This window comes from Cryptomeria japonica, chromosome 10 (genome assembly GCF_030272615.1).
Source record: "Cryptomeria japonica chromosome 10, Sugi_1.0, whole genome shotgun sequence".
NCBI lineage: Eukaryota > Viridiplantae > Streptophyta > Pinopsida > Cupressales > Cupressaceae > Cryptomeria > Cryptomeria japonica.
Window position 1 is genome coordinate 49,539,365 of NC_081414.1, and position 27,598 is coordinate 49,566,962.

A 27,598-nucleotide genomic window follows, 5' to 3' on the forward strand; every position below is an offset into this window, starting at 1 on the left:
ATTCTCATATAGACTGGAATAGAACAATAAACATATGTAAAAGATTTATCCACAACAACATCTACTACTGAAAGTTTGCACCATTACATGCACCTGCAAATTCATATTTTAACATAAACATGATACAGGACAATAATAATTTGAAATAAATGTCCACCACACATCCGATCTCCTTCAAGATAAGCATTAAAATGTGAAGTACACAACCTATCTTCCCTACAATGAGGAAAATACAAATTATCTAACACCAGAAGACGCAATCAACTTCACTCCCATGGCTTCCTGAAAACCAAAGCAGGATCTATCTAGCCATAGTTCAAAATTTTTCATACCATTTAAAATAATGTCTCCCATTACCAACTATTGATTGATCAATGTCGGCTAGTGTCCGCCTCCACTTCCACCGAATCATACTCCATCGCCACTTCCAGCCTGACATGGCAGTGACGTCGGATATATAGCATAGAGGAAGCTCTTATTGCGGGTGAACTTCTTCCTCTGTTCGTAGCTTTTTTTGCGGGTGAAATTCTTCCTTCGTTTGTAGCTCTTATTGTTGTTGACGGAGGCCCGGGCGTCGCCGTTTACACAGCCCATTTTGGGCTCCCTTGCGGTCATCCTCGTTGGTTATATTGTGCCAGCCCTTGGCACTTTGTGCCCATGATTACATGACCCGCTCCTTACACACCCCGGTAAAACCAGTGGTCAATACGTTGGTAAGGCTCTAAAAAAATGATATCATACATGCCCATAAAATCAGGAAACATCATCCAGCAATGAAAGACAGTAACTCAGGCTATTCAGAGCTTTGTGGTATTTAATGAATCCCATAAACCAGAACTCATGATCATCCACAGTTACCACCTCAATATACTTTTTCGCAGGATCATCCATGCTCACCAACGATTCCACAGCCTTCACCTTCGCCACCGGTATCGCCACCTGCATGCAAAACCAGTGACAAATCCGTCATCCGATAGAAATAAATGGGTGTACATTTACTTTTTGTTGCTTGTGATGTGATTAATTTAACTCACTCTGTAGTAAGCCCAGTGCTTTTTCCCTGAGGTCAGAAGCAAGGAAAGTGGGCGGTCGCTGCAAAATGAAACATTATGCGTTGAAATGAAGAGGGTTCCGCCCACTAGACCAGTCGAAGTCGACAAATAACAGGCATAGGTTTTTCTTAATTTTTCATGGGGTGCGCACTTTGTGCCCCCGTTCCCTGCTGCGGTCGTGTTTGTCACACCAATGATCTTCCCCGCCACGATTAAACCCATAGGTTCGCTACAAAGGCGGGATGAATGAGAGGCGGGATTTTGTAAAGAGGCGGGATTTATGAAATGACTTGGTCTTTTCTTTTTTTAAAAAATAATCCACACGGTCGTCGGAATTTCGACGAACACGGACACTTTTTCTTAAAAAACCCAAATGTCATTGCCAATTCCTTCTCCGTCGAAACCAAATGTTGCATTATCGTCGGAATTCCAACAAAATCGGGCATTTTTTCAAAAAAAATCAAGTTTGATCACAATATACCTTCTCCATCGGAAACCTCCGTCGGAATTTTAGGCTAAATGTATTAGTGACAAAGACGATAGAAATGGCAAGTTTGATCAGAAAAGTGAAGAAGGAACATTTCTTGGTTATTCTTCTAGAAGTAAAGCATTTAAATGTCTGATCAAATCATCTAACAAAATAGTAGAAAGTGCAAATGTGAAAATTGATGAATTTGCAGAAAGAAATGATGAAGGAAACTCCAAAGAACTAGAAGATTATGATGAATTTGTCTATGTTCAACCGACAAGTCCTACCGAGAAAACTGCAAAAGAAAATGAACAGAATATCCAGTTACCGAGTGATGAAGAAGATCATACTGAGCCTACCGAGTCTGTATTAGCCAAGTATGTCAGAAGACATCATGCATCAAGTCAAATTATAGGAGATAAGAATGATCCAGTGATGACAAGGAACAAACTGAGACAGAACACATGTTTGATATTTGAATTTGAACCGAGAATAGTGAAAGAGGCATTTAACAGTGAAGATTGGATAAATGCTATGATAGAAGAGATTGATCAAATCAAGAAGTATGACAGATGGACACTGGTCCCAAGATCGAAGGACAAAAATGTAATCGGTACAAAGTGGATAATCAGAAACAAGCTGAATGAAAAAGGTGAGGTCATTCGAAATAAAGCAAGACTAGTTTGCAAAGGTTATGCCCAAGAAGAAGGAATTGATTATGGTGATACTTTTGCACCTGTGGCAAGACTTGAAGGAGTAAGAACATTGTTGGCATATGCTGCTTACAAGAATTTCAAGGTATATCAAATGGATGTCAAATCTGCATTTCTGAATGGTATATTAGAAGAAGAAGTTTTTATTGAACAACCTGAAGGATTTGTTGAAGACAAGAATAAAGATCATGTATGTAAATTGAACAAAGCTTTATATGGTCTGAAACAAGCACCTAGAGCATGGTATGAAAGATTGCACTCTTATTTAATCAAGATTGGTTTTATAAGGACAAGTGAAAAGAGTAACATGTACAAGAAGAATGATGAAAATGGAATACTAATCTCAGCCATATTTGTTGATGATATTATCTTTTGTGGAAATGACTCTCTATGCAAGAACTTTGGAAATGAAATGAGCAAAGAATTTGAGATGTCATTAATCAGTGAGATAAAGTATTTTATAAGTTTACAAATACTACAAATGAAAAATGAGATTTTCATTACTCAATCCAAGTACATAAAGGAAATCTTGAAGAAATTTGGAATGGAGGATTCAAAACCAATAAGTACTCCTATGACTACCAACTATAAACTATCAAAGAATGATGAATCTGCATCTATTGATGAGACACTTTACCGATCCATGATTCGAAAGCTACAATATATTGTTCACAGCAGACCAGATATAGCACATGCAGTAGGTATAGTTGCAAGATTCTCTGCAGATCCTAAGGAAACACACATGACAGCAATCAAGAGAATTTTCAAATACTTGAAAGGCACTGAAGATTATGGCTTAGTATATTGGAAAGGAAATGACTTTGATTTAAAAGTTTATACTGATGCTAATTGGGTAGGCAACATTGATGACAGAAAAAGCACAAGTGGAGGAGCTTTCTTTTTAGGAGAAAGACTAGTGAGTTGGCTTAGCAAGAAACAAGGATGTGTTTATTAGTCAACAGCAGAAGCTGAATATGTTGATGCAGCATTGAATTGTACCAACATAGCATGGATCAAACAACTGTTGGAAGGTATAAATGAGAAAGTTACCGAGCCAGTAACTATATTTTGTGACAATACTAGTGCCATTAACATTTCAAAGAATCCTATTATGCACTCTAAGACAAAGCAAAGATCTATCAAATATCATTATCTTAGAGAAGAAGCTCAAGAGAAGAAAGTGGTGTTGGAGTATGTTAGCACAAAGGAACAAATAGCAGATATCTTTACCAAGCCACTACCAAGGGACACATTTGAGTATCTCAGAAGTAAGTTAGGGGTCCTACCCCTATCTTCCATTCACTGACCGAGTTCAGTGAAAGCATCAATTCAATGAATCTACAGAATATTATGTGTGGATTGATGCTTATTTCCACACTTTAGGATGTTTTCTAAAAGTGTACAGGAAACAAATACAAGGAACGGGAATTGAAGACAAAATGCTCTAACCGAGACTAAGTTGACACACAACAGTAGGAAATCACTTCATACAGGAAGAAATTATGTTTTAGTTCTTTACTTTTTTTGGCATTGTTGTCAAAGGGGGAGAAGACTGAAGAAAAGGGGATAAGACTAAAGACAGAGGAAGAGCATTTCAGAATCTCACAGCAATCCGAATCGAATAGGTCAAATCAATTGGTTTTGCCATCAATGCCAAAGGGGGAGATTGTTGGCATTATAACAGACAAAGGGAGATTGTTGGCATTTCTATAAGGATATTGAGAAGGTTGTTGATGAGTATGGATATAACTGATCAAGGATGTTTACTGTCTTAATATTATTATTTTGTCATTGATGTCAAGAAATTGATTTTCTAATTCAATATGATGTTGCCATATCTTAAGAAGTATGATTTGATGAGTATAAAGATGTCGGTAAAAGACATAGAAAGAATATGATGAATAAGGGGAGGAATAAGTTATTCAATGGGAAACTATTACCGAGTTAGACAATGATGAGATCATTATGTTTAGTTTGTTTTGATATCCTACATATGTTGTTGATTGTAAGGTTAATACTATACTATGTTACCGAGCAAAGAACCTAGTTGTTAAACCCTAAGGAACATAGTCGGTATACCCTAAGGTTATTGCTATCGGTTAATGAAGGAAGAATGTCTATCAAGTGAAGTTTAGTATTTACCGAGTTGCAACCGAGTAATAACAGAATGCATTGAATGAATAAAACCATTATTTAATGAAGGAAGCTAATGAGCTGGAATTGATTAAATGATTGGTATGATGTGCATGAAGTTTGTTAAAGAATCTATGGTAAAGGAAAATCGGCAGGAAGATCTACAGCTCAGATTGAACCGCAATACCCTAGCACAAGTTCCAAGAAATGTATGCAAGTTCCAAGGTGGGGTAAAACATTTTCAGATCGAAGGATACATTGAACCTGGTCAAAGTTTGAAGATCTGATGGCTATGATTGATCATGGAAAATGTGATCAAGGAGATTAAGCGGTTGGCAAATTGTTTATAAATAGGGAAATGTTGATAAACAATGTATGTGGGCAAGTGTATGCACAGGGATGCTACATAGTGATTACCGAGCACTGAAGCTTGAAGACCTATTTGAATAACAAAGTATAGAGCCCTGTAGATGGACAAGATAAGTCCTATTGTATTGAGCAAATAAGAATCTGCTTTAGCATTTTGGATGTGAAGTTGCAGATAGATTTTTATTACTGTTATTTTGTGAAGTGACAGAAAATCTCTTAACCGAGTGGACTTAACAGTCTTATTTGTAAAACCCTCTAGCAAGGTGACATTCTGATTGAGTGTTTGAAATCCTTTAACAAGGTCACTTCTAACAAGGTGAAGATCCTAACAGATCTGAGGGAAATTCCTTTACCGGGTCACATCTAGCAATGTGTTTGTAATCTTTAACAGAATTTGCTTTTAACTAAGCATACTCTAGAAGAGTATATTTCTTAGTGGGTCCCAAATCCCACAGTGGTTTTTCCCTATTTGGGTTTCCACGTTAAATCTGGTGTTATGAGTGTTATGATGTTTATATGCTTTTGAGTTTGCATGTTTAGCAGTTTTGGTTATATTACTGAAGTATATGTTACCGAGGTTGAATCTGTTGTTTTTATGGAAGATTAAGTTTGCATGATTCACCCCCCCCCCCTCTCATCTTATTAGCTTGGCATCTGTACTTAACATTAAGTATCAGAACTATCCTCCCAAAGGTCGCAAAGGCCCACTAAAGAAAAAACAACAAAAATGTGGATCCCAAAGCAAAAAGAAGTAATAATGCATCCAAAATAAAAATCTCCAAGGGCATTCAAAGTTTCTAGTCCACGGGCTAAGCATCCCTCCCTTCCATCTCCTAAATCTAATTTGGATCCCTATGTCCCAAATATACCTATCATAATTCCTCCATCCTATCCACGTGCTACATCCATCTCCCCTTCACACATCCCACATCCCCCAAAACATGTGCCAATGTTGGTCCTGACAACATCCCCCCATCACAATCACTCTCCCTCATCCCATCTAAACACTTACCACTACCATATCCCCTATACCACATATATTACCCATCAAAACCATCTAATCGAAGCCTTTTCATAGTCTACCCACCTTAATAAAGTTGTACCAGCATACAATGATCACTCCAAATGGGCTCCTAATACCTTGATATGGAACCTGATGCTTGAATCCTCCATCCCTCTATCCAAAATCCATTTATCCTCATCCATCTCCATCCATAAATCTCTTCCCAAAAATTCAAAAAAAAAAAGGTAAAGAGAAAAAATTGTCCAATGGCAAAAACTTGGCAAACAAGCGCATTGGACAAGTACCTTGATGGAAACCTGGAACAAAGGCATCATGTGTGTTTCCCCTTATCCTTTTTCTCTTCACACTCGGGGGCAAGTTTTTCTAGCCATCCATCTGTCACCTCCTCCATCTCATATGCCTACCATACCCATCATATCCTATCTAGTTCACTTCCTCCATCCTCTCCTAGATCTTGATTAAAAGAAAAGGCCACCATGTATACATGCTTTGAACATCTCTTGGCCTTCATTCACCTTCCTATCCACCCATCCTTCCTCCCTTCCATGTCATATTTTTGCATGCCTTCATAGTCCTTATCCACCCATCACCCTATCTTTCATCCACTTCCATCAACTTCCTATCCTCTTGTCATTCATCTTATCATATACATCCATCCACCAAACCTTTATCTACCAATTCCTTCATCTCTTCATCCATAACGTGATCCATCCACCAAACCTTTATCTCCAAATTCCTTCATCTCTTCATCCATAACCTGATCCATCCACCAACCCTTATCTCCCAGTTCCTCCATCCCTTCATCCATAACTAGTTCCTCTCCCAATCCTCATCTACCTTCATCCCTTCCTCCTTCATCCTTTCATCTCCCAGCCACATCCACAATGCTTCCATCTCTAAATCCTTTTCATCCTTTCCTCCCTCCTCTCATATCATTCCATCACCTGTTGCATCCCTTGTCATTGGTATCTATCTCTAAGCTACCCCCACACAATACATGTTGGCATTTTGATGATTATGTTGTGATTGTCATTGATGGACACAAACTTGCTATGAGATCACTTTGAGAATGTATGAATTGTGCTCAATCGGTAATTGTTCCAAACTGGTATAATGTTGTAGTCTTTAGACTACTGTTGTTATGCAGAAAGTGTGTACCGATCTCAAGCGATATAAAGACCCAAGCGGCATAGAGAGATCAAGCGGTTTAACGATCTCAAGCGGAGCAGAGCAAAGGAGCTAGAAGCGACAGTTATCTTTTTCCCAGTCTTCAATTTTTGTAAACTGGTAATTCGTTAAACTGGTATTACTCTGAATTACCAACCAGTAACCGAAAAGTTGGACAAACCGGTTATACTCTGTAATGAGTTACCAACCTATATATTTGTGTGATGAGTTACCATCCATTGACACTTTGACGATGATTTTGTGTTGTGTTACCAAATGTGTCTAGAGACAATGAACCTAGGAATTTGCAATGTAATCCTATTGGACCGACATGAAATCAGATTCCTTTTAAGGACATCATGTCTAGGATTTTAGTATGTGTTTGTAGGTGATAGGGTTTGTCATGGTTGATGAGCTCTTGAATGTGCGATCTTAACGGAGAAGATCAAGTCCGTGAGTTGTAATAGAGTAAGGAGTTACTGAAGACTGTAGTAATGATGAAATGCATTAGCTATGACCTACAGTGGATCTAATCAAGTAGACTGTGCCATTTGCTAGATCATTCATTTGTTGATTACTCACATCTTTGACAAGTTAGAAACCCTTAACCGGGTAGGCCCAGAAAATCCTTTGTAAATCCTCTAACAAGGTGGTTCACATCTGTGGATCTGAAATCCTCTCACAAGGTAGTCTTTAATCGGACTTATCTCCTAACAGAGATTGAGATTCCTAACAAGATCTATTCTGGTAAAGAACATTGTATGACCTTAACTGGTCTGACCTTAATCGGTCTGGTTACTATTCTATAGATAGTTAGTTGTGAGTTTCATCTCACCGTGGTTTTTCCCATTTAGGTTTCCACGTCAAAATCTCTTGTGTTATGGTGATTGTGCTTTTGTGGGTGAATGCATTATTTGCTATTTGGTTTACATGTGTGTTAACCGGTTTATTTGCTAAACTGTTTTACCGGTTTACTGCTAGACTATTAAAGTGTTTAAGTACAGTAATTTTTGGTATACTAATTCACCCCCCCCCTCTTAGTATTCATCAATTGATATCAGAGCCAACCTTTCTATAAGTCTAACCACTTGGAAAGAGATATGGAGGAATACACTATGAGGGAACTTACTCATCGGCTCACTTAGTCTGAGCAAGGCTATGATGAACTTATGGTCAAATATAAGGCCTCTCAGTCAAAAACAAGAGAGCATGATGAAAAACTGATGAAGCTAACTGAAAAAAATTCTTTTGATGAAGCGGACATGGAAGCCCTAATTCAAGAAGTTGAAAAACTGAATGAGTCCAATGCCAACCTAAGAAGGGAACTTGAAGGCCTAACTATCAGAATGTGTCAAGAGCTTGAGAACCGAAGGAAAGCTAAAGATCTGGTAAAAGACAAAGATCATGAGATCTCCAAGCTGAAGCAAGAGATCAGTGCACTTACCGCAAGTCTTCATGGAAGAAAAATGGAAAAAGAAGAAAAGCAAGGTGAACTGAATATGGCTATCTCTGAGAATGCAACCTTGAAGGAATCCAATGTTGTCATTTCCAAAGAACTCACTAAGTCAAAAGAAATACCTGCCAAATTCAATAAGAGCTCTGTCAAGCTAGAGCAGAATCTTGAATTAACTAAATCGGTAAAGAATACCAATGGACTTGGTTTCTCTGAATATGAGGAAGGAGAGACCTCTAGAACAAAAAGTGGAGCATCAAAGAAACAACCAGCATCAAAGGATAAAGGTAAGCAAAATTTCAAACCTATTTTCTTTTACTGTCTCAAAGAAAGACACACTGCTAATGTATGTAGAAGTAAGGCTTACAATAATTTTCCTTATTTTCTAAATGATAAGCCTAGATCCAATAGATTCAATGGTAATTGTTATGCATGTAAAAAGTTTGGGCATAGAGCATTTAAATGCAGGTCTGTCATGCACAATACCGGAAGGTATCCTCAAAGAAATCAAGGAGTTTTTCCTGAACCCTCTGGGAACCGAAACCCAAACTGGTTTAATACCTATAGTCATCAGTCAGGTAGCGGTGGCTATCAAGCGACAACCAGATGGAGAGAAATTTGTGTGATTTATCATGGTCATGGTCACACTGCTGCAACATGCAGAAGGAAGAATGGAAACATGAATAATGGACCTTGGAGAGCACCTGGAATGGTTTGCTATCACTGCAACAAACCGGGTCATACAGCAAGATTCTGCAGAGCAAGAAAGAGTATATCAGATGATATACCGGTCACTCCGGAAAGAAAAATTGATGTTGAAATTGTTCAAGCAGATATGAAGAAAACCTGGAAGAAGAAGCCAGAAGAAGTGATTCAAGAAGAACCGGTTTCTGCACCCAGTGTGGAATTCGTTGAACCAGCAAACTAAGCATCAGAAAAGCTTAGGGGGAGAAAATGGTGAAATATCTCGAACCCCCGATTGACACTAGTAAAAGACCTTAACCGGTATGAGATACCTATCAGATTGGCAGAAGATGGGAAATGGTATAAGGCAAAATTAGGGTTTACGCCCTAATAGTGGAGCATTTATTATGGTAGGTGGAGAATCTATTTAAAAGGAATTTTCAAATCATTTCTCACTATCATTTTCTCGAGCAAAGAAGTTTTCAAGTGCAGAGTGAAAAAAAGTGATTTACATTGCGATTCAAGGAATTTATCAAAAACCTGAAGAAGAATCTAAAGCAAACATCTGTTGGAGAAGTGTAGAATGCAAAGCGGTATTTCAATAATCGAAGGAGTGTGAAGCGATGTTCAAATTATGAAGCCCTCAATTTTGATCTACAAAGGTATTTTTTTAAATTCCCTATTTATCATGGCTTCAACATCACATGCTAGCTCTAGTGCACCCATTGATTCTATAGACTTCATTCAACGGAAGGCAAAATACAATGCCCTATCTCAAATACCCGCTGGTGTCATAGTGGAAGAAGGCATTTCAGATTTCATTGACTGCAAGATTGAATTCCTAGGATCTCTGATGATCCATTCCCAGTTGAGTCTGTTCTATAGAAAAGATAAGAAGATTAAACCAGAATTCAGCATTCTGAAAAGAAGAAACTTCACAACGCAGCCTATTTTCTTGAAGAATTTTTGGATGATCACATTCGAATTATTCTGAGCAGGGTACATGGTGATAAGATGTACTTAGAGCGGATGCATGATATCACACCAGAAGTGATTCATGGCGTCACCGGTTTCTGCAATGTTGGTAAAGTACCAGCCCTAAGAAAGATTAGCAAGACAAAAATGACTAAGCTCACCAGTTCTATGAGTGATTCACGAGGAATGACTCTCAATTCAATCAAGGACAATCTTGTCAAATATGCATGTATGGTGATAGGATATCAGACGTTCCATGCTAGCAGAATCAACTCTGTCTCTGCTGCAGTGGTAAATGTCACCTACAGGATGATAAAGGAAGATGCATTGTTTGATCTATGCACCGGTATGCAAAGACAACTCCTGTTGAACCTCAAGTCAATCAAAAAGGACAATGCCCTGAAATTTAAGTTTGGATAACTATTGGTTGGGTTGTTCTTCTACTTTCAAGGCTACTTTCCAGAATTAGGTGATATTCAGTGGTCTACTGACCAACCGGTGACAAAGCAAATCAAGGAAAGCCTACATGCGGTTGGAACCGACTATCCGGAAGTGCTAAACAAATATTTTGATGAGTTCAGATGCAAAATGAACCAAAGAGTAAGAATATCCAGTGATATAGTCAAAAAGTATGAGGAAGACATATGCTTCACCATCAAAGTTGATGAGTGCATAATGGAGGCGGTTGAGCCTAGACAGGAAGAAGTGGAACCAATGGGATATGAGGTAATGAATGACATGTCAGATGGGTATGCCTCTACCCTAATCGCCTCGCCCCTTGATCCAAAGGAAAAGAGAACCGACACCTATTTGGAAAGGGTTACACCAGTTCAAGAACCCTTAGTAAAGAAGGGAAAGGCAGTGCCTTCAGCATCAGCACCGGTTACCACAGCAAGTCCCAAAGTGACCAAGCAGTCACCAGCAAAAAAGAAACCGAAAGCAGCACCCGCCAAAGTCTTTGATAGGAAGCAAAAGACAAAAAGCAATACACCAGACTCAGAGGACACTGTCTCTAAAGAACTGCCTAAGAAGACTAGGCAAGCGAGGAAAAAGACAAAGAGTGAACCGGCATCATCTACACCAGTAAATATTGATATTTCCTCTTACAAACCTTTGACACATTATCAAAGAACAATTAAGAATATTAGAAGAAAAGTACTTGGTGATTTAAAAGAGTTCTTTGATGATTTTAATGATGATGAAAAGAAAGAAGTTGAACAGGAAGTTATCAATTATTTATGCATTAATGACTGGTGGCCATCAGAAATTAAATCTGAGGTGCCTGATTCTTTGTATAATTCTTTAGACAACAAGTGGTGCATTGCCATAGAAAAGGAAAAAGAAATAAGAGAGGAAGTATTTGTACAATACTTTATTGATGTGCCTAAAATAGAACTGTATGAAGTGGTGGAGAAATATAAGGGCCTCTTCTTCATGAGAAGAAGAAGACTCTTGTTATTGGAAGGAAAAGTTCCGAAAGTGGTCAAAGATACCCACTCCCTTGCTCAATCAGCTTTAAGACTGCATGAAGTGGCTGAAGCCAACAGGAAAGCAGAGCAAGAACCGGAAATCACTCAAACAGATGAAGTATACAATAGTGAAGGAGAACCGGTCACCACTCAAATGGAACCGATTGACGTTGATGCCTTAAACGGTGACAGTGTCACTCTGGATGCACCAGTAGAAACAGAAGGTTGAGAGAAACGAGAAGAAGACGAGAAAACAAGTAGAGGGAGAAAAGAAGAAACAGGAGGAAGACAAGAGAAAACAGACAGAGGAAGAAAAGGAGCAACAGGAGGAAGACAAGAGTAAACAGGCAGAGGAAGAGAAGAAGAAACAGGAGATAGAAAAGACAAAATAGGCAGAACAGGAAAAGAAGAAAGAGGATGAGAAGAAAAAGAAAGAGGAAGAAAAGAGAAAAGAAGAGGAAAATAAGAAACAAGAGGATGAGAAGAAGAAGAAGGAAGCGGAAAAAGAAGAGGAGAAGAGAAAGGAAGAGGAGAAGAAAAAGGAAGCAGAAAAGGAAGAGGAGAAGAGAAAGGAAGAGGAGAAGAAAAAGGATGAAGATGAAAAGAAGGGGAAAGGAGGAGAAAAAGAAGGCAGAAGAAGACAAGAAAAGAGCCAATGAGAAAGAAGAAGCGGCACAGAGCACTCAGATGGAGACTCCAAAGGCAACCGGTGGTCAAACCAAACCGGCTGACATTACCAGTCTGCAAATGAATCAGAGCTACTGCAGAGCATTAAGATTGCTCAAGAGCGATTGGATGCTCTAAGGAGGAAAAAGGAGGAAGATGTTATCCAAACTGCAGTGGAAACACTCACCAATTTGATACCCGGTACAAACCTCACCAGTACCGATTCCTCACTTTCCCAATTAAAGATTCTATGTATAGTTGTGGAAGACCAGGTCCAAAGCCTGGAATAAGTTGCATAAAACAAATGCCAAAAAGGAGCATGAAAAGGCTCTGAACATTGCCTTGGTGAAGAAGTTGAACGAGCTTCGGTCAGAACTTCAGAAGTCACAAAAGGACATCAAGGATGCAATGGATGAGGGCAATCTACTACTTAGCAAGATTTGTCAGCTTCATTTATTTTGTGATGATGTGCTCACTCAGAACGACAAACTGCAATCTGATATGCAGTCATTTATTAGCACCTTTAAGATGTCATATGATTCCTTCTCCACATATGGACAAACTGCTCACCAGTTTCAACTTCAGTCTGCAAGACTAGAGGCAGAGATAAGCAATCGGACACGTAATTTGTAGGAACTTCAACTGGTCCTACTGCCAAGACTGAAAATTCTCCAGAAATGCTACCTCAATATAGATGCCCTAACAGTTACTCAAGAGATGAGTACCATGGATGCCATGGAGGAGCAGGTTTATCAGATGCAAACGAAGAATGAGGTTGCTACCTCATTGCTTGAATCATGGTCTTTATCCATGAAGACATTTATGCAGGATTTTAAATCAGTTTTTGACAAATTTCACTCTTTATTGTCATAAACTTTTTAAATCAGTTTTTAATGCAAATGAAACAGGGGTTTTTCAACTATACTTTGTCATTGTTGGAAAAGGGGGAGTAGTATTCTGTATTTTAAATTTTGATGCATGCTTTGCAAACTTTCATGTTTATCTCAGTAAGGAAGTAGTATACATTGTATTTTCTGCAAAAGGGATAGTGTATATGCTTAGGGGGAGTAATTTTACTTATGACATAATTTTGTTGTAAAACACTTAGATATCAAAAATTTTCCTAAGTGTTGCCATCAATGCCAAAGGGGGAGATTATTGGCATTTTGATGACTATGTTGTGATTGTCATTGATGGACACACACTTGCTATGAGATCACTTTGAGAATGTATGAATTGTGCTCAAGCGGTAACTGTTCCAAACCGGTATCATGTTGTAGTCTTTAGACTATTGTTGTTATGCAGAAAGTGTTTACCGATCTCAAGCGGTATAAAGACCCAAGCGGCATAGAGAGATCAAGCGGTTTAAGGATCTCAAGCGGAGCGGAGCAAAGGAGCTAGAAGCGGCAGTTATCTTTTTCTCAGTCTTCAATTTTTGTAAACCGGTAATTCGTTAAACCGGTATTACTCTGAGTTACCAACCGATAACCAGAAAGTTGGACAACCGGTATATTTGTATGATGAGTTACCATCCACTGACACTTTGATGGTGATTTTGTGTCGTGTTACCAAATGTGTCTAGATACAATGAACCTAGGAACTTGCAATGTAATCCTATTGGACCGACATGAAATCAGATTCCTTTTAAGGACATCATGTCTAGGGTTTTAGTATGTGTGTGCAGTTGATAGGGTTTGTGGTGGTTGATGAGCTCTTGAATGTGCGATCTTAACTGAGAAGATCAAGTCTGTGAGTTGTAACAGAGTAAGGAGTTACTGAAGACTATAGTAATGCTGAAATGCATTAGTTATGAGCTACAATGGATCTAATCAAGCAGATTGTGCCAATTGCTAGATCATTCACTTGTTGATTACTCACATCTTTGACAAGTTAGAAACCCTTAACCGGGTAGGCCCAGAAAAGCCTTTGTAAATCTTCTAACAAGGTGGTTCACATTTGTGGATCTAAAATCCTCTCACAAGGTAGTCTTTAATCGGACTTATCTCCTAACAGAGATTGAGATTCCTAACAGGATCTGTTCTGGTAAAGAACATTGTATGACCTTAATCGGTCTGGTTACTATTCTATAGATAGTTACTTGTGAGTTTCATCTCACCGTGGTTTTTCCCATTTGGATTTCCACGTCAAAATCTCTTGTGTTATGGTGATTGTGCTTCTGTGAGTGAATGCATTATTTTCTATTTGGTTTGCATGTGTGTTAACCGATTTGTTTGCTAAACTATTTTACTGGTTTACTGCTAGACTATTAAAGTGTTTAAGTACAGTAATTTTTGGTATACTAATTCACCCCCCCCCCTCTTAGTATTCATCAATACAATACCATCATCTAATCAATCCATTTGTTCCTCGTAATCTACCATCACATGCAAATCATATCCATCTTCTTCAACTATCCAAGGTCAAACGCTAATCGAATCATCCAATCACATCCTTGGTCTTGTTCCCAGCCTTGTTGCAAGCCTTGATCGCAATCCAATCATCACCATCAGGATGCATCCTTCCTAATCCTTATGTTGTTTTGAGATATACCATTCTCACATCAACAACACTCCATCAATGATCAATCTCCCATGGCTTTTCATCTTGACTGGGGCAACATCATGCCCATCCCTGGGTCTTCCTCCATCATCCATAGTTCTTGTACATTGTGTATATAGGTGTTGTTGTACATATTATGTGTGTCAGTGTTGTCCTTTGAGATCATATCCTATCAGTTGGTTCTTCAACAATCATCTTTGAGCATCTTTGTCAACATGATCATATCAAGTCCCTTTTGTTGATCCATCTCTCATCAATCTTTTATCTTGGTTTTGTTTCGAGATATCATTCTCACATAAACAACACCCATCATTAGTCTGTGTAGGATGTATCCTTCCTCAAGTCAGACACCATCAATCCTCATCCAATCAATCATCACTTGACAAAACATATCTGAGACTCATGTTGGCTTTGATTCTTTTTTATCTTTTTTTATCTTTTTAAGCTTTTCGAGTCCTATTTCCTCTTGGTCGTCATGATCTTTTATATCATGGTGCACTGAGAATCACAAGGTTGGATGTGATCTTTGTTGCTTTTGGTTTTTTTTCTTGGTGTGTCTTTTGATGTGTCCCATGGTGTTTCCTCATGAGGTTTTGGTTATCTCATGTTACACTGGGGCATATCTCTTCTACTTGTGGTTGTTCTAGCACCATTTCCTTCGAGGTCTTTGTAATTCTGTGTGGTGCTAGGTTAACCTTTTGTGTCTATTTATTTGAGACATTCTATGCATTATTTGTGAAAACACCTTTTTTTTTGTACCTGGTGTGTCACATATGGTGCTAAAGCAAAATAAGTGCTCGCTAAAATAACAATCAATGTTAAAGGCACTCATGCTCCATGATTAATTCACATTTGCATATGCATTGCATTCACATGGTTCTTTTCCTTTCGTGATATGACTTGGGAATGTGCATATGCCTCTCGTATTGTTGAGTGTAATTCTCACCTATTGAATTTATTTCTTGTCCATCTTCTATCCACTTGAGGTTCTTCCTGCACCTTGTTCTTCAAGTCGATGGTCTGTTATAGTCTTTGTACCAATGCTATTTTAGCGTCATCGCAAAGAGGGGCAAAATGTAGACACCTAAATTTGATTAATTTAATTAATTGAATTTAGCTATCCTAAATGCTCTTAATTCAATAATTATGCATTATTTAATTAATGTGTTCCCTACTTCTAGCTAATTAACTTTGTTAATTATGCTATAGTCCTCCTTTAATTAATTGATTAACAATCATAAATCAATTAATTAATTAAATTTGATCCCTTTTTCTGTTAAATAAATCAAATGCATAGTTTGATTATTTAATCCATGTTGAATTTTTTCCTCTTAAATTCTCTCATAGAATTAATTAATTAAATTAATTAGTTCTATTTCCCCACATGCCTCCTAACTTTAATCCTCATCTAACTCTTCCTCTAACTTAACCCATTAATTAACCTTGGGTTTTAGTCATTCTTGTATTTCTTCCCACTACTTTCCCGCCCCATATGTGTGTATTCCTAAATATCCTAATATTTGGAAATAAATCCTTTTATTCTTTCCAACCTCCTTTCCACCCCATATGTGTGTATTCCTAAATATCCTAAGTCATGGAAATGACATGGAATTAATTAATTAAATTAATTCTATTTCCTCACGTCTCTTAACTTTAACCCTCATCTATTTCTTCCTCTAGCTTAACTCATTAATTAACCTTGAGTTTAGTCATCCTTCTATTATTTCTTCCAACTTCTTTCCCACTCCATATGTATGCGCATTTCCAAAATATCTCAAATTTCTTAAATTCTAGGGAAAATGTTGTTGAATTTGGGGAATTTTCCTAAAATTTGGAAAAAGATACCAAATTTCTTCAAACATGGGAATATCATAGTTTTGTAATATCTTTTGCATTAGAACCTTTGATATGGGTTATTCTCATGCCTCTCCATCTCCCATTCAAGCCTATTTAAACCCCCCATTTTCCTTCATAATCCATCCACTTCCACATTCTCATACAGTTATAATGTCATTTTAACTATCCACTTTCCCATTCTCATACCGTTATAATGTCATTTTATCTATCCACTTTTCTCATACCGTTATAATGTCATTTTAGATATCCACTTTCATTTTCATACTCTCATAATGCAAAAATGCTCACTCATCTTCTTACATAATCACATCCATTTAGCATAACTTTTTGTATCACATCTTGCTTAGTTTTCATCTTTGCAATCACTATCATGGAGCACAATCAAGTATCTACCATATAGAAAGCACACATCAAATCAAAGGACAATCAAATCAAAGGAGGAATATGGAGTTTGCACTTTAATTTTTGTGTATTTAGTTTTCCTTCCTTCTTAGCATCATATTCTTGAGTGTGGTTGGAATATGTATCTATTAATTGTTTAGTATATCTTTTCAATAGTTTACATTACATTTTCCTACATACAATAGCATACAAAAAGAGTGCGCCATAATATGATACAGAACCCAACGGCCAACGGCCATCACCATCGACACAGACTAAATCACCACAAAATTGTCACAAGAGTGACCCCCTAAACAAAACCCTATACAGACAATATTGAAATTACGTACTTTCATTGGAAACAAAATTGTCCTAACAAAGGATTAATAATATTGATGAGGATGGCGTTCATGCGAGTGCGTGCAGGAGGTCGAGCTAAGGTTTTGCGGCCCTAGCTCATAGGCGGTGCTAGTGTGGTCTCGCGCAGGGGGGGAAGTGCAGGGTGTCGGGGGAAGACGGAGGAGGAAGGGGTTGCTAGGGCTCGAGGGTGGCTGTGAGGGTGGTCACCAGGAGGTGTGAAGGCTGCGCGGGGGTGGGGATCTGCTGCTGTGGCTGAGGCTATCCCAGGTGTTAGGGATTTTTGGCAGGTCATTCCTTGGTGGTGCGGGTGAGGGGAGGGCCTTAGGTGCTGAACCCTCGTGGGGAGACCTTGGGGTGTGGGCCCTAGGCCGCTGTCCCTATTTGTTATTAATTTTTTGTGTGCCCCGATGGTGACTTTAGGTGGGGAAACCTCGCAAGCAGTTCCAGCCATGGATTTCCATGCTGCAGTGGGATCAAAACCCCCATTTCAGAATGTGAAGACGTTTAACAATAACCTATTCTCTTCTGACTTCGGATCTGGGAGTGCTGGTAGCTCACGCATGGTGAAAATTAATGGTTGCCTTGAGAAATGCAGTGAGAGGCCAAAGCTGATTATCCCTCCTAAGATTATAGCTAAAGACATCGAATACTTTTCAAATCACTCGCTATACTACAAGTTCTTGGGAATGAGGGTTTCATTGCAGTTTTTGGAAAATTGGGTGCAACGAACATGGGCACCGGATGGGGAAATGGAGATTATGCTGCTAGCAAATAACTATTTCATGGTTACGTTCAACTGCATGGAGGATCGCAATAGGGTCTTTGAAGGAGGCATGTATTTTTACAACCAGGTGGGATTATTCATCAAACCTTGGCATGCGGGGTTTAATCCTTCAGAGGAGCTCCCAAATAGAGTTCTGGTGTGGGTTCGGCTACCACGTCTTCCAGTGGAATGTTGTCGAGAGGATGTGCTACGGATGCTAGCTGCTCTGCTTGGGAGGCCAGTGGGATCCTCGTCGCAAAATCTGGGGAGAAAGGTAATGACCTTTGCATGTATCTGTCTTGAAATAGATCTTAGTAAACCCTTGCCCGATGCTATAGATATGTGTGCGGGCTCTTATTCATGGATTCAACAGCTAGATTACGAGACTTTACCATTTCATTGTCGTCTGTGTCATGAGTATGGTCATTTACAGCGTAAGTGTCCTAGATACAAACCGGTAGTGTGACAACCTCAGCAGTCAGAACCGAGCCTTGACAGGGCTGAGAAAGGGAAAGCTGCCATGTTGGGTGTGGTAGAGGGTGTTGATGGTTTTGTCTCGGTTAAGACAAAGAATAGGAACAAAGGACAAAAGAGACCCTTACAGGAGAAACGTGAGGAGGACACCTTTAACAACTTTGAGGCCTTGGATGATCTGAGTCATTAGGAAGTAAACCCGGGGTTAACCCCTCTAGATCAGGGTGCATCAGGAGGGGTGCTAGAAAGTGTAATGGAGGAATCTTCCCAAGCCTTGCTAGTGGTTGGAAGCCAGCAGATGGAGATGGACAAGATAGTAGGGGTTCAGTTGGGCCTGGCTCTTGGTATTGAGGTGAACCGGGCTGAGGGGGAGGGTTCTCCGATAGCTTTGAAACTGGAACTGGTTGGGGCTAAAAGTAATAAGTCAGTCGTTCACCTGGGCCTACACCAGTGGGATATTAAGAAAAGTGCTTCAGAGAAGAACTCAAAGGCTGGCAGAAAAAAGGATCCGGATAAGATCAAATTGATGGGGGAGAATTTGGTTGAGTCGGGGTCAGTGAAGACTTTGGATTCACACTTTTCCAACCCTCCTAAATGATTGTGCTCTCATGGAATGTAAGGGGCTTGAACAGCGGCCCTAGACAAAAAATTGTTCGGGATTTAATTAGGAATCACTCACTTGATGTCCTTTTCCTGCAAGAAACTAAAATTTCAGTGGAGAGTATGATGGGTCTTGTGCCAAAGTTGTGGGGGCGAGGCGAGTGTCAGTGTGTTGGGGCAGCCGGTTCCTCGGGAGGGGTGGCCTGTCTTTGGAACCCTTTAAGGTTTCGCCCTGTCTGGTGGGTTGCCTCCAGATCCTCATTATCTGGGGTGATGTCTAGTCTTGAGATTGGGGAATTCATCTTGTTTTCGAATATCTATGCTCCCACTGATTTTTAGGGTAAGAAAAGCTTATGGTCACATGTGTCAGGTATGCGAAGGTTGGCCCCTTTTCATCCATGGATTATGGCAGGATACTTCAATGCCATCCTGGAGTTGAGTGATAAGAAGGGGGGCATAATGTGGTTGGAACCTTCTTCTTTCCTTTTCTAGGATAGTATATCCTTACTGCAGCTAGTTGACGTCAATCCCAGCAATGGTTTGTTCACTTGGAACAATAGGAGGGTGGGAGAGAATTGGATTGCTAAATGATTGGATCATTTTCTAGTTTCCTGTTTTTGGATCGGAGGGGGGGTGGTCCACAAGCTCTGAGATTCTTGACTGGAGAGGGTCGGATCACTGGCCCATCAAGCTAGTTTCGTCTTCGGCTCGGGTAGTCTATTCGCCTTCATTCAAATTCCAACTTATGTGGCTTCGGGACCCTTCTTTGCAGGCTCTTGTTCCGGACTGGTGGAGGAAAGGGAGACCAGCCTTTGGCACTGCCATGTACTCTTTTGCTAAGCAGCTGCAATTTGTTAAGTTTCAGCTTAAGCAGTGGAACCGCCAAGGTTTCGGGAACATTTTTCATGAGAAGAAAGCTGCTCAAATTGCGTTGAATGAGATCACCAATGATATTAGGGAGCATTGGTTGTCTGAGGAACTGCTTAGAGAGGAAGACAGGGCGGTCAAGGTGGTAGAGGAATGGGAGCTTCGAGAAGAAATATATTGGAAGCAAAGAGCTTGTATTGACTGGCTGAAGGAGGGGGACAAGAACACTGCTTTCTTCTTCAACTCAGTGAAAGAAAGAAGACACGAAAATTCCATTCCTGTTATGGTTAATGATAGAAGTGGGCAGTGCTTATCCCTGCAGGAGATGTCTAGGGCGTCTCTCCAGTTTTTCCAGTCCCTCTTTAGGGAGGACTCTCAGGGGGAAACAGTGGAAGAGAATCTGGTTTTGGATTGCATCCCTTCTCTTGTCTCGAGGGAGATGAATGAGCAGCTTTTGTGTCCTATTTTGCTGGAAGAGCTTGAGAGGATTGTCTTCCACATGAGGAAAGGAAAGGCTCCTAGACCGGATGGGTTCCCGGTTGAGTTATTTCAAGAGTTCTGGGATATAATTAAGCTGGATTTATTGGAAGTACTCCAGGAGTCCCAGAGGAATAAACAGATGCTTAGGGCATTGAATGCGACCTTCATTGCCTTAATCCCCAAGTGTGCAGGGGCCGACCGGTTAGGCCACTTCCGCCTGATCTCCCTCTGCAATGTGACTTATAAGATCATCTCTAAGCTGATAGCGGATAGATTGAAGAAGTGCTTGGGGAATGTTATTTCTGAGGAGCAGAGTGGGTTTGTGGAAGGGCGCCAAATTCTGGATGGGGTGGTCATTGCTACGGATACCATTCATTCTATGGCAACCTCCAAGGAAAAAGCTATGTTTATCAAGCCGGATATGGCTAAGGCGTACGATAGAGTTCGATGGTCCTTCCTTTAGAAGATCCTTAGGGCTTTTGGTTTTGCGGACGAGTGGATCCAATGGGTTATGAGTTGTGTTACCTCCACCTCTTTCTATGTGCTTATCAATGGAGACCACACTGAGCTATTTGGTGCTTCTAGGGGTCTCCGCCAGGGAGATCCTCTATCCCTTTATTTATTCATTCTTCTTGTTAAGGGTCTAGGGAGGCTGATTAAGCATAATGTGGGTCGGAGTTCTATTCAGGGATGGAGATGGGGTAATGACTTATAGTCGCAGTCTCACCTATAGTTTGTGGATGATACAGCCCTTATGGGACTTGCTAGGATCAACGAAGCTTCAAATTTGCGTAAGGTCCTGGATGTTTATCTTGCAGCTTCTAGCCAGATGATCAATGAGGATAAATCTTCCATCCTCTTTTTCAACACTCCTGAGTCTATTCAGAGGAGGATTGCTCTTATCTTGAGATTCCAAGTTGGCTCCCTGCCCCTGATGTATTTGGGTATTCCTATTTCTCCTGGCAACCCCCCTAGGGAGTCATGGCAGGGGATCCTGGATAACTTCCGCTCCAAGGTTGAGCACTGGACTCATAGATGGTTATCCTTTGCGGGGAGGGTCCTTCTAATTCAGTCGGTGGTTTAGGCTCTTCTGATCTATCAATGTATGCTTCAAGTGGCTCCTAAGTGGTTTTTGAAGGGTTTGGAATCTCTGGCTAGAAAATTCTTATGGGCTGGTAATCTCACCTCTTCCAAATGGAGTCTGGTCAACTGGGACCTGATATGTAGCCCGAAGCAATCCGGGGGGCTTGGGTTAAGACAGTCTATTCTTTTTGGGGAAGCACTTGCTGCTAAATTGTACTGGAGGTGGTGTGTTGAGCAGGACCAAGGCTGGGCCAGGATTTTGGCCAACAAGTATATGTAGAGGATTCCAATGGAGGAAATCCCTAGATATCTGCTTGAAGGAAAGGGCTCATCAATCTGGTACACTCTCAAGAGGGGGGCTTCTCTCATTAAGGCAGGGCTTTTTTGGATCTGCAGAAGAGGGGAAGAGATTCTGTTCTGGAATGATTCTTGGGATGGATACCCTCCCATCCTTGATCAGTTTCCTAACCTTGGAAACTTGGGCCAGAGGTTCTTGGAAGCTGGATGGTCAAGGGTGAGTGACTTTAAGGTTGTCTATAGGTGCGGTCGGCTAGACTTGGAGCGATGGAAGACTCCTAATGAATGGCCGGTGGTTGGGATGGAGGATGAGTGTGCAGAGTTGCAGGGCATTTTGGCGAAAAGATACTGTAGCTCCCTTAAGGGTAGGGATGGGCTTGCTTGGTCTCCAAATCCTAAGGGCGTTTTTTCTGTGGCTAGTGGTTACCGGGAATTGTTGAGTCAAAGACTTGAGGGAGGAGAAGTGAACTGGTGGAAACAGGTGTGGAATAATGCTTCCTGGCTGAAGTGTAATTATTTTGCCTAGACTTTGGCTTGGAATAGATGTCTAACTTGGGACAATATCCGCAAGCGGGGATTCTTGGGGCCTTTTATCTATATTTTATGTGGTAACAGAGAGGAAGACTCCTCACACCTGTTCTTCAGATGCCCCTTCTCTATGCTTATCTGGCACTATTGGTGGGGGGTGTGGAAGCATCCTTGTGTCCATGCGGACTCCCTGGTGGAGTTTTGGAGTAGTTTGGGCAGACCTCCTTTTCCGTCCTCCTTCCTCCAAACGATTTGGTATATTGGGCCCATCTTCATTCTGTGACAGATTTGGCTCGAAAGGAATAGGAGGATCTTTCGGGAGACCAAACTATTTATTCAACAAGTTTGGAATAGGATCATCGCTATGATTTGGGAGACAGTGGAAGCTAAATGTGAGGTGAAGTTCTCGTTGGGTAGAGATGAGGCAGATATAGTGAGTAGGCTTGGTTTGCAGGAGTTGTCTCTGGACTCTGTTTGTGTCAGGAAAGGTAGACGAGCTATGAAGAAGGTGCCAAGGGTTGGAAGGTGGATTCCCCCTCAGGATGAGTATATCAAGATCAACACAGATGGCTCATCTAGGGGCAATCCAGGCCCTGCTGGTATAGGGGGTGTTGGCATGAATAGTAGGGGGGGTTGTTTTTTTCTTTTCGGTGCATAAAGGGTGTCAATCTAATAATTTTATGGAGGGTCTTGTGATTCTTTATGCACTTGAGTAGGCTTTGGCGAGGGGTTTCAAGAAGGTGATATGTGAGGCGGATTCACAAATTGTTGTTAACATGTCAGATCAGAAGGTGAGTGGGATTCAGTGGCAGTTGGCAGGGATTGTTCAGCAGATTCTCCAAATTAGCTCTATTATGGAGCAGGTGTCCTTCATCCATATTCCTTGCGAATGGAATGGTGTGGCTGATTGTTTGGCCAAGTGGGCATCGGAACATGATAGTGAGTGGAAAGTGGAAGGCTAGGAGTATCTTTTTGTGGATTACTGTCAGGAATTATAGAAGATTCTCACTGAGGACATGGGTGGCCTGGAAGCTAGCTGATTTGTGGTTGGGTTGGTAGTTCTTCTTTGGGGCCTCGGGGCTCTGATTCTTTTTGTAATGCTTGATTCTGATTCTCAATAAAGTTTTTACCCTTTTAGTCAAAAAAAAAAAAAATCCTGACAAAAAGAGGTAGCAAGGACAAAAAAATCATTGTCGTCCTCCCTGCCATTCCACCCCTTACTGCACCTTTGGCTTCCTTCCTTGCCGCTTCCTTTTCTGTCATCTGCCATTATCACCACCTGCACCATCCGCAGCCACCATCACACCCCCACCTAGAGCCTTCCTCTGCCTTAAGAGATACTTCAACGAATCCCAAGCAATAAGGGCCTCAGCACGTCTTTTGTCACGATTGAAGCTCGTCGGCCATCACATGAAGGGGACAAGCTCATGCGATTTCGCCATCACAGGGTCCTCAAAACCTTCGCTAACATCAAAGCCCACACCAAGAATTTCCCATTCAAATCAACTAACCACTCATCATCAACAATCATCCTTACTACCTACAACACATTATCTGTAGTATCTCCCAGTTCCAATCCCCAAGCTACCACTATGATGACAATATCCATGTTCGAACTATACTTGTGCTTGGCATCTAGAAACACATCCTCCAGTAGCATCTCCATCAGCCTTATGAATTCATCATCCTTCAATTTGAACAACCACTTCATTCTCAGCGGCGTCACTAACCCAAAGAAAGTCGCTTGGGGTCAGTCAGTATACAGAGGGAAGTTTGTTTGACTCCACCAACCAAGATTGTTGCAACAAATGTTGAGAATGGCATGATCACTCCCAAACGGCCAAAATATAACCACTCCCACATGTCAAGTCACATAAATCAATCCCCCTCATTATTTCATAAATGTTGTTATCATTAATCCACATGCCATCTCAAAAGTCATCAAAGGGAACGATACAGAGATCTTCGACTCGTACTTCCCCGATCACCTCAAAACCAACTGCCCATTTTGACAGAGTGTCTGCTACATCATTCGCAGAGCGCCTTACATGTCCAACTCAGTATTGTCGTACTGATGCCAACTCACCTCTAATAGTTGATATCAAATTTTGTAAATGCCACGCCTATGTTGCACCCTCAATAATAGCATTCACAATGATTAACGAAACCCCTTCCAAGTGCAATTTGGAGAAACCTAGTTTCTTGCCAAAACGGATTGCATTTAGTGTCACCAACGCCTCCACTATATTATTCGTCCCATCATCAATTTGTTAAGCTCCAAAAGCCAAAACATTCTCTTGCCAATCTCGCGCCACAAATCCTATACCTGAGGGTCCCGAGTTACCCTTTGATGCCCCATCAAAATATATTTTGATCCGGCATCGCTCCGACTTACACCAAACCTCCTTCTCTTGCCTAAAACTATTTGATTCACCCAGTGGAGCCATTCATGAGCCTAAGTTTAATACCCAGCCACATTTTTGAATGTATTCATCCTTAGCAGAAGTGACAACATTGGGACGCATCTTTTGTAATACTACCACCCCAGCAATTTCTCCGATTATATGGTTGATACAATGACAAAGCCTCTCTGATGATTCATGTTTATCGTGAAAGATTCTCTTATATCGCTCTTTCTAAATCTCCCAAACCACCAATGACGGGCAAGCATCCCACACAAAAGATAAGAGTGATCCTTTACACCCCCTTGGCTATCTAATAAATAGTTGTTTCAATGTTTCTGGAAAGGGCCCTTGCCAAACCAATTTTTGACGGATCATCAACCAAAAATGGTAGGCTACCTCACAGTGCAGTAACAAGTGATCCTCATTCTCCTCATGTTTCCCACACATTACACGCCTCATAGGCCCCTGAAAGCCCAACTTTTTTCTCCTTTCACCTATTAAAATCCTTCTCATAATGGCCAACCAAGCAAAGGTAAAATCCTTCCCATAATGGCCAACCAAGCAAAGGTCCCCGCTTTTGGAAGACATTCATCGCCCCAACAAAGACGAGATGGCCAACATTCTTCTCCATCCCTGCTATCCAAGATTTGATAACCAATCTTGACCGAGTACTCACCGCTAGCCGATCCACACCATACAACTCTATCTCTATTTGATGTTAATATAATTTTTCTACTATTGAAAATAGCCAACGTTTTGTTTCTTTGGACAGGAGTGAGGTTTTCCCCCTCCAAAGATTTCCATTTCCATTCTTCTCCAAAAGCTCCCTGTCCAATTTCCACATAATCCCAGACTCTACTTCCCCATCTCTGACAAAATAATAGTTTCAAAACTAATAATTCACCTCTCTCCATCAAAGCCTCCTTTCCATCCCACGAGTAATCCCAAAACTTAGCCATGGACCCATCCCCTATACTCCAAGAATAAGATCTGTAATAATATTTCGATAGGAAAAGATGAAATTCCAAATCGTAAAGCCCCTCGTCGAGTTTTGAATAGTGAATATGCGATGATCCTCATTAGTATCCAAATATTTCATTCTTAAATCTTGATCCATAGTTGATCCAGTTTTGAATACACACTCCACACAAGCTTTGCTCCCATTGCCTCATTCGTAATCTCTTAGGCTTGCACCACCCAACTTCTTCACTCTACAAATTTTATCCCAAGCTAATAAAGGGATCTTGTCCTATTCTCTAACCCCATTCCAAAAAAAAATCCTCATCTTTTGGCTAATCACCTTGACCACCTTTGAGGGAATCTTTAAACACGTCATTGAAAATATTGGAATAGGAGAAATAACAGATTTAAGCATTAATATCTTGCCAACTAAAGAAAGCGACATGTTATTCCAACCATCCATTCTCCTAAGGCACACATCAACAAGTTGTTTCCAGAGGCTCGATTTGCAAGCTCCCCCGAACAAAGGGATACCCAAGTATTTCCCAGGTAAAGAACCCGTCTTCATTCCCAAAATCCTCCCAATTTCCCGCTGCTTTTGAAAAGTAGTGTTGAAGAAAAAAATCTCAGACTTCCTCCAATTAACACACTGTCCTGAAATCTTACTATACAAGTCAATTGTGGTCTTCAATATCCTAGTTTCGTTGAAGGACTATTCCCCCATCTGTAAAGTATCATCAGCAAATTGTAAATGAGAGATAGGGTCCAACCCTTTAGCCACCTTAACCCCTTGCCAAACGCTATCCCTTCTCTTTTTCGTGATCAATCTCCCTAACGCCTCAGCCATGATGATAGAAAGAAAAGAGGAAAGTGGGTCTCCCTGTCAAATCCCTTTCCCTGATTCAAAGAAACCCTGAGGACTTCCATTGACCAAAACTAAGAATCTTGGGGAATTTATGCAACATTCCACCCAAGCAATCCATTTCCTGCAACAACCAAAAGAAGAAAGCACCTTCAAAAGAAAATTGTGATTTACCTCATCATAAGCTTTCCTGATATCCAATTTGACCAACATCTGATCAGTTCGAGCATAGTGAATCGAATGAGTTGTCTCATAACTTACAATGATCCCTTCCACAATAGATCTTTGCGGAGAGAAATCACTTTGCTCCTCAAAAATGATCGAGGTCAACACATTTTTTAAGTCTGATTGTCAATCGAGAGTCTAGAGTTTTCATAGGTTCTAAGTGCTTTAAGTCTAAGTCAATAGCATTTGCCATAGAGAGTATGGTCTATCTCTTCCATAAGAGATATCAGAAATCAAGTTGGCATGTTCTTATGTATCTTTGATCATATGCTTATGTAACATTGATTTTGGGGAATACTAGTAAGAAGTCATAGCCATTCGATCGACAGCCTCTGCCATTGTTTCGTCTTCGTCGTTGTTTCGTTTGTATCCACTAGCTGTGTTGGTATCAGAGTAGCTATATTCACCTTTGCAATGATCTTATACATCATATTGCACAATGAGATAGGTCTAAAGTCCTCATAAGTACAGACCTCCTTTTTTGGAATAAAAGCAATGAAAGTATTGTTCATGTCCTTCAGCATGAAATTGCTCCTACGAAATTCCTCAACAACTTCCCAAATCTCATTAGCAAAATATCCCAAAGCTTTTGAAAAAAGATAACAGGAAAGTCATCCGGACCAGGAGCTTTCTCTCCTCCCATTGAAAAATGAGCATTTCTAACTAGTTCCATCAACATCTTGTTCTACAATTCTAACATTCGGAATGACTCCCAAAACTTCA

At 40.4% G+C, this 27,598-nt stretch overlaps 1 protein-coding gene across 1 annotated transcript; it reads right to left on the reverse strand.

The window, feature by feature from the left end:
• Positions 1–753: 753 nt before the first annotated feature.
• Positions 754–1,274, reverse strand: LOC131030207 (GEM-like protein 5). Its single transcript, XM_057960922.2, has 2 exons — positions 1,035–1,274; positions 754–939 (listed from the first exon to the last, which is right to left on the reverse strand). The coding sequence occupies exons 1-2, from the start codon at positions 1,272–1,274 to the stop codon at positions 754–756; spliced, it is 426 nt and encodes a 141-aa protein (XP_057816905.2).
• Positions 1,275–27,598: the final 26,324 nt, after the last annotated feature.

What these genes read in the sequence shown, in the direction of transcription:
- LOC131030207 (XM_057960922.2), bottom strand. Translation starts at nt 1,274, where the DNA reads ATGGGTTTAATCGTGGCGGGGAAGATCATTGGTGTGACAAACACGACC. An exon ending in AGCACTGGGCTTACTACAGA is followed by an intron (nt 940 to 1,034) that starts GTGAGTTAAATT and finishes TTTTGCATGCAG; the next exon opens with GTGGCGATACCGGTGGCGAA.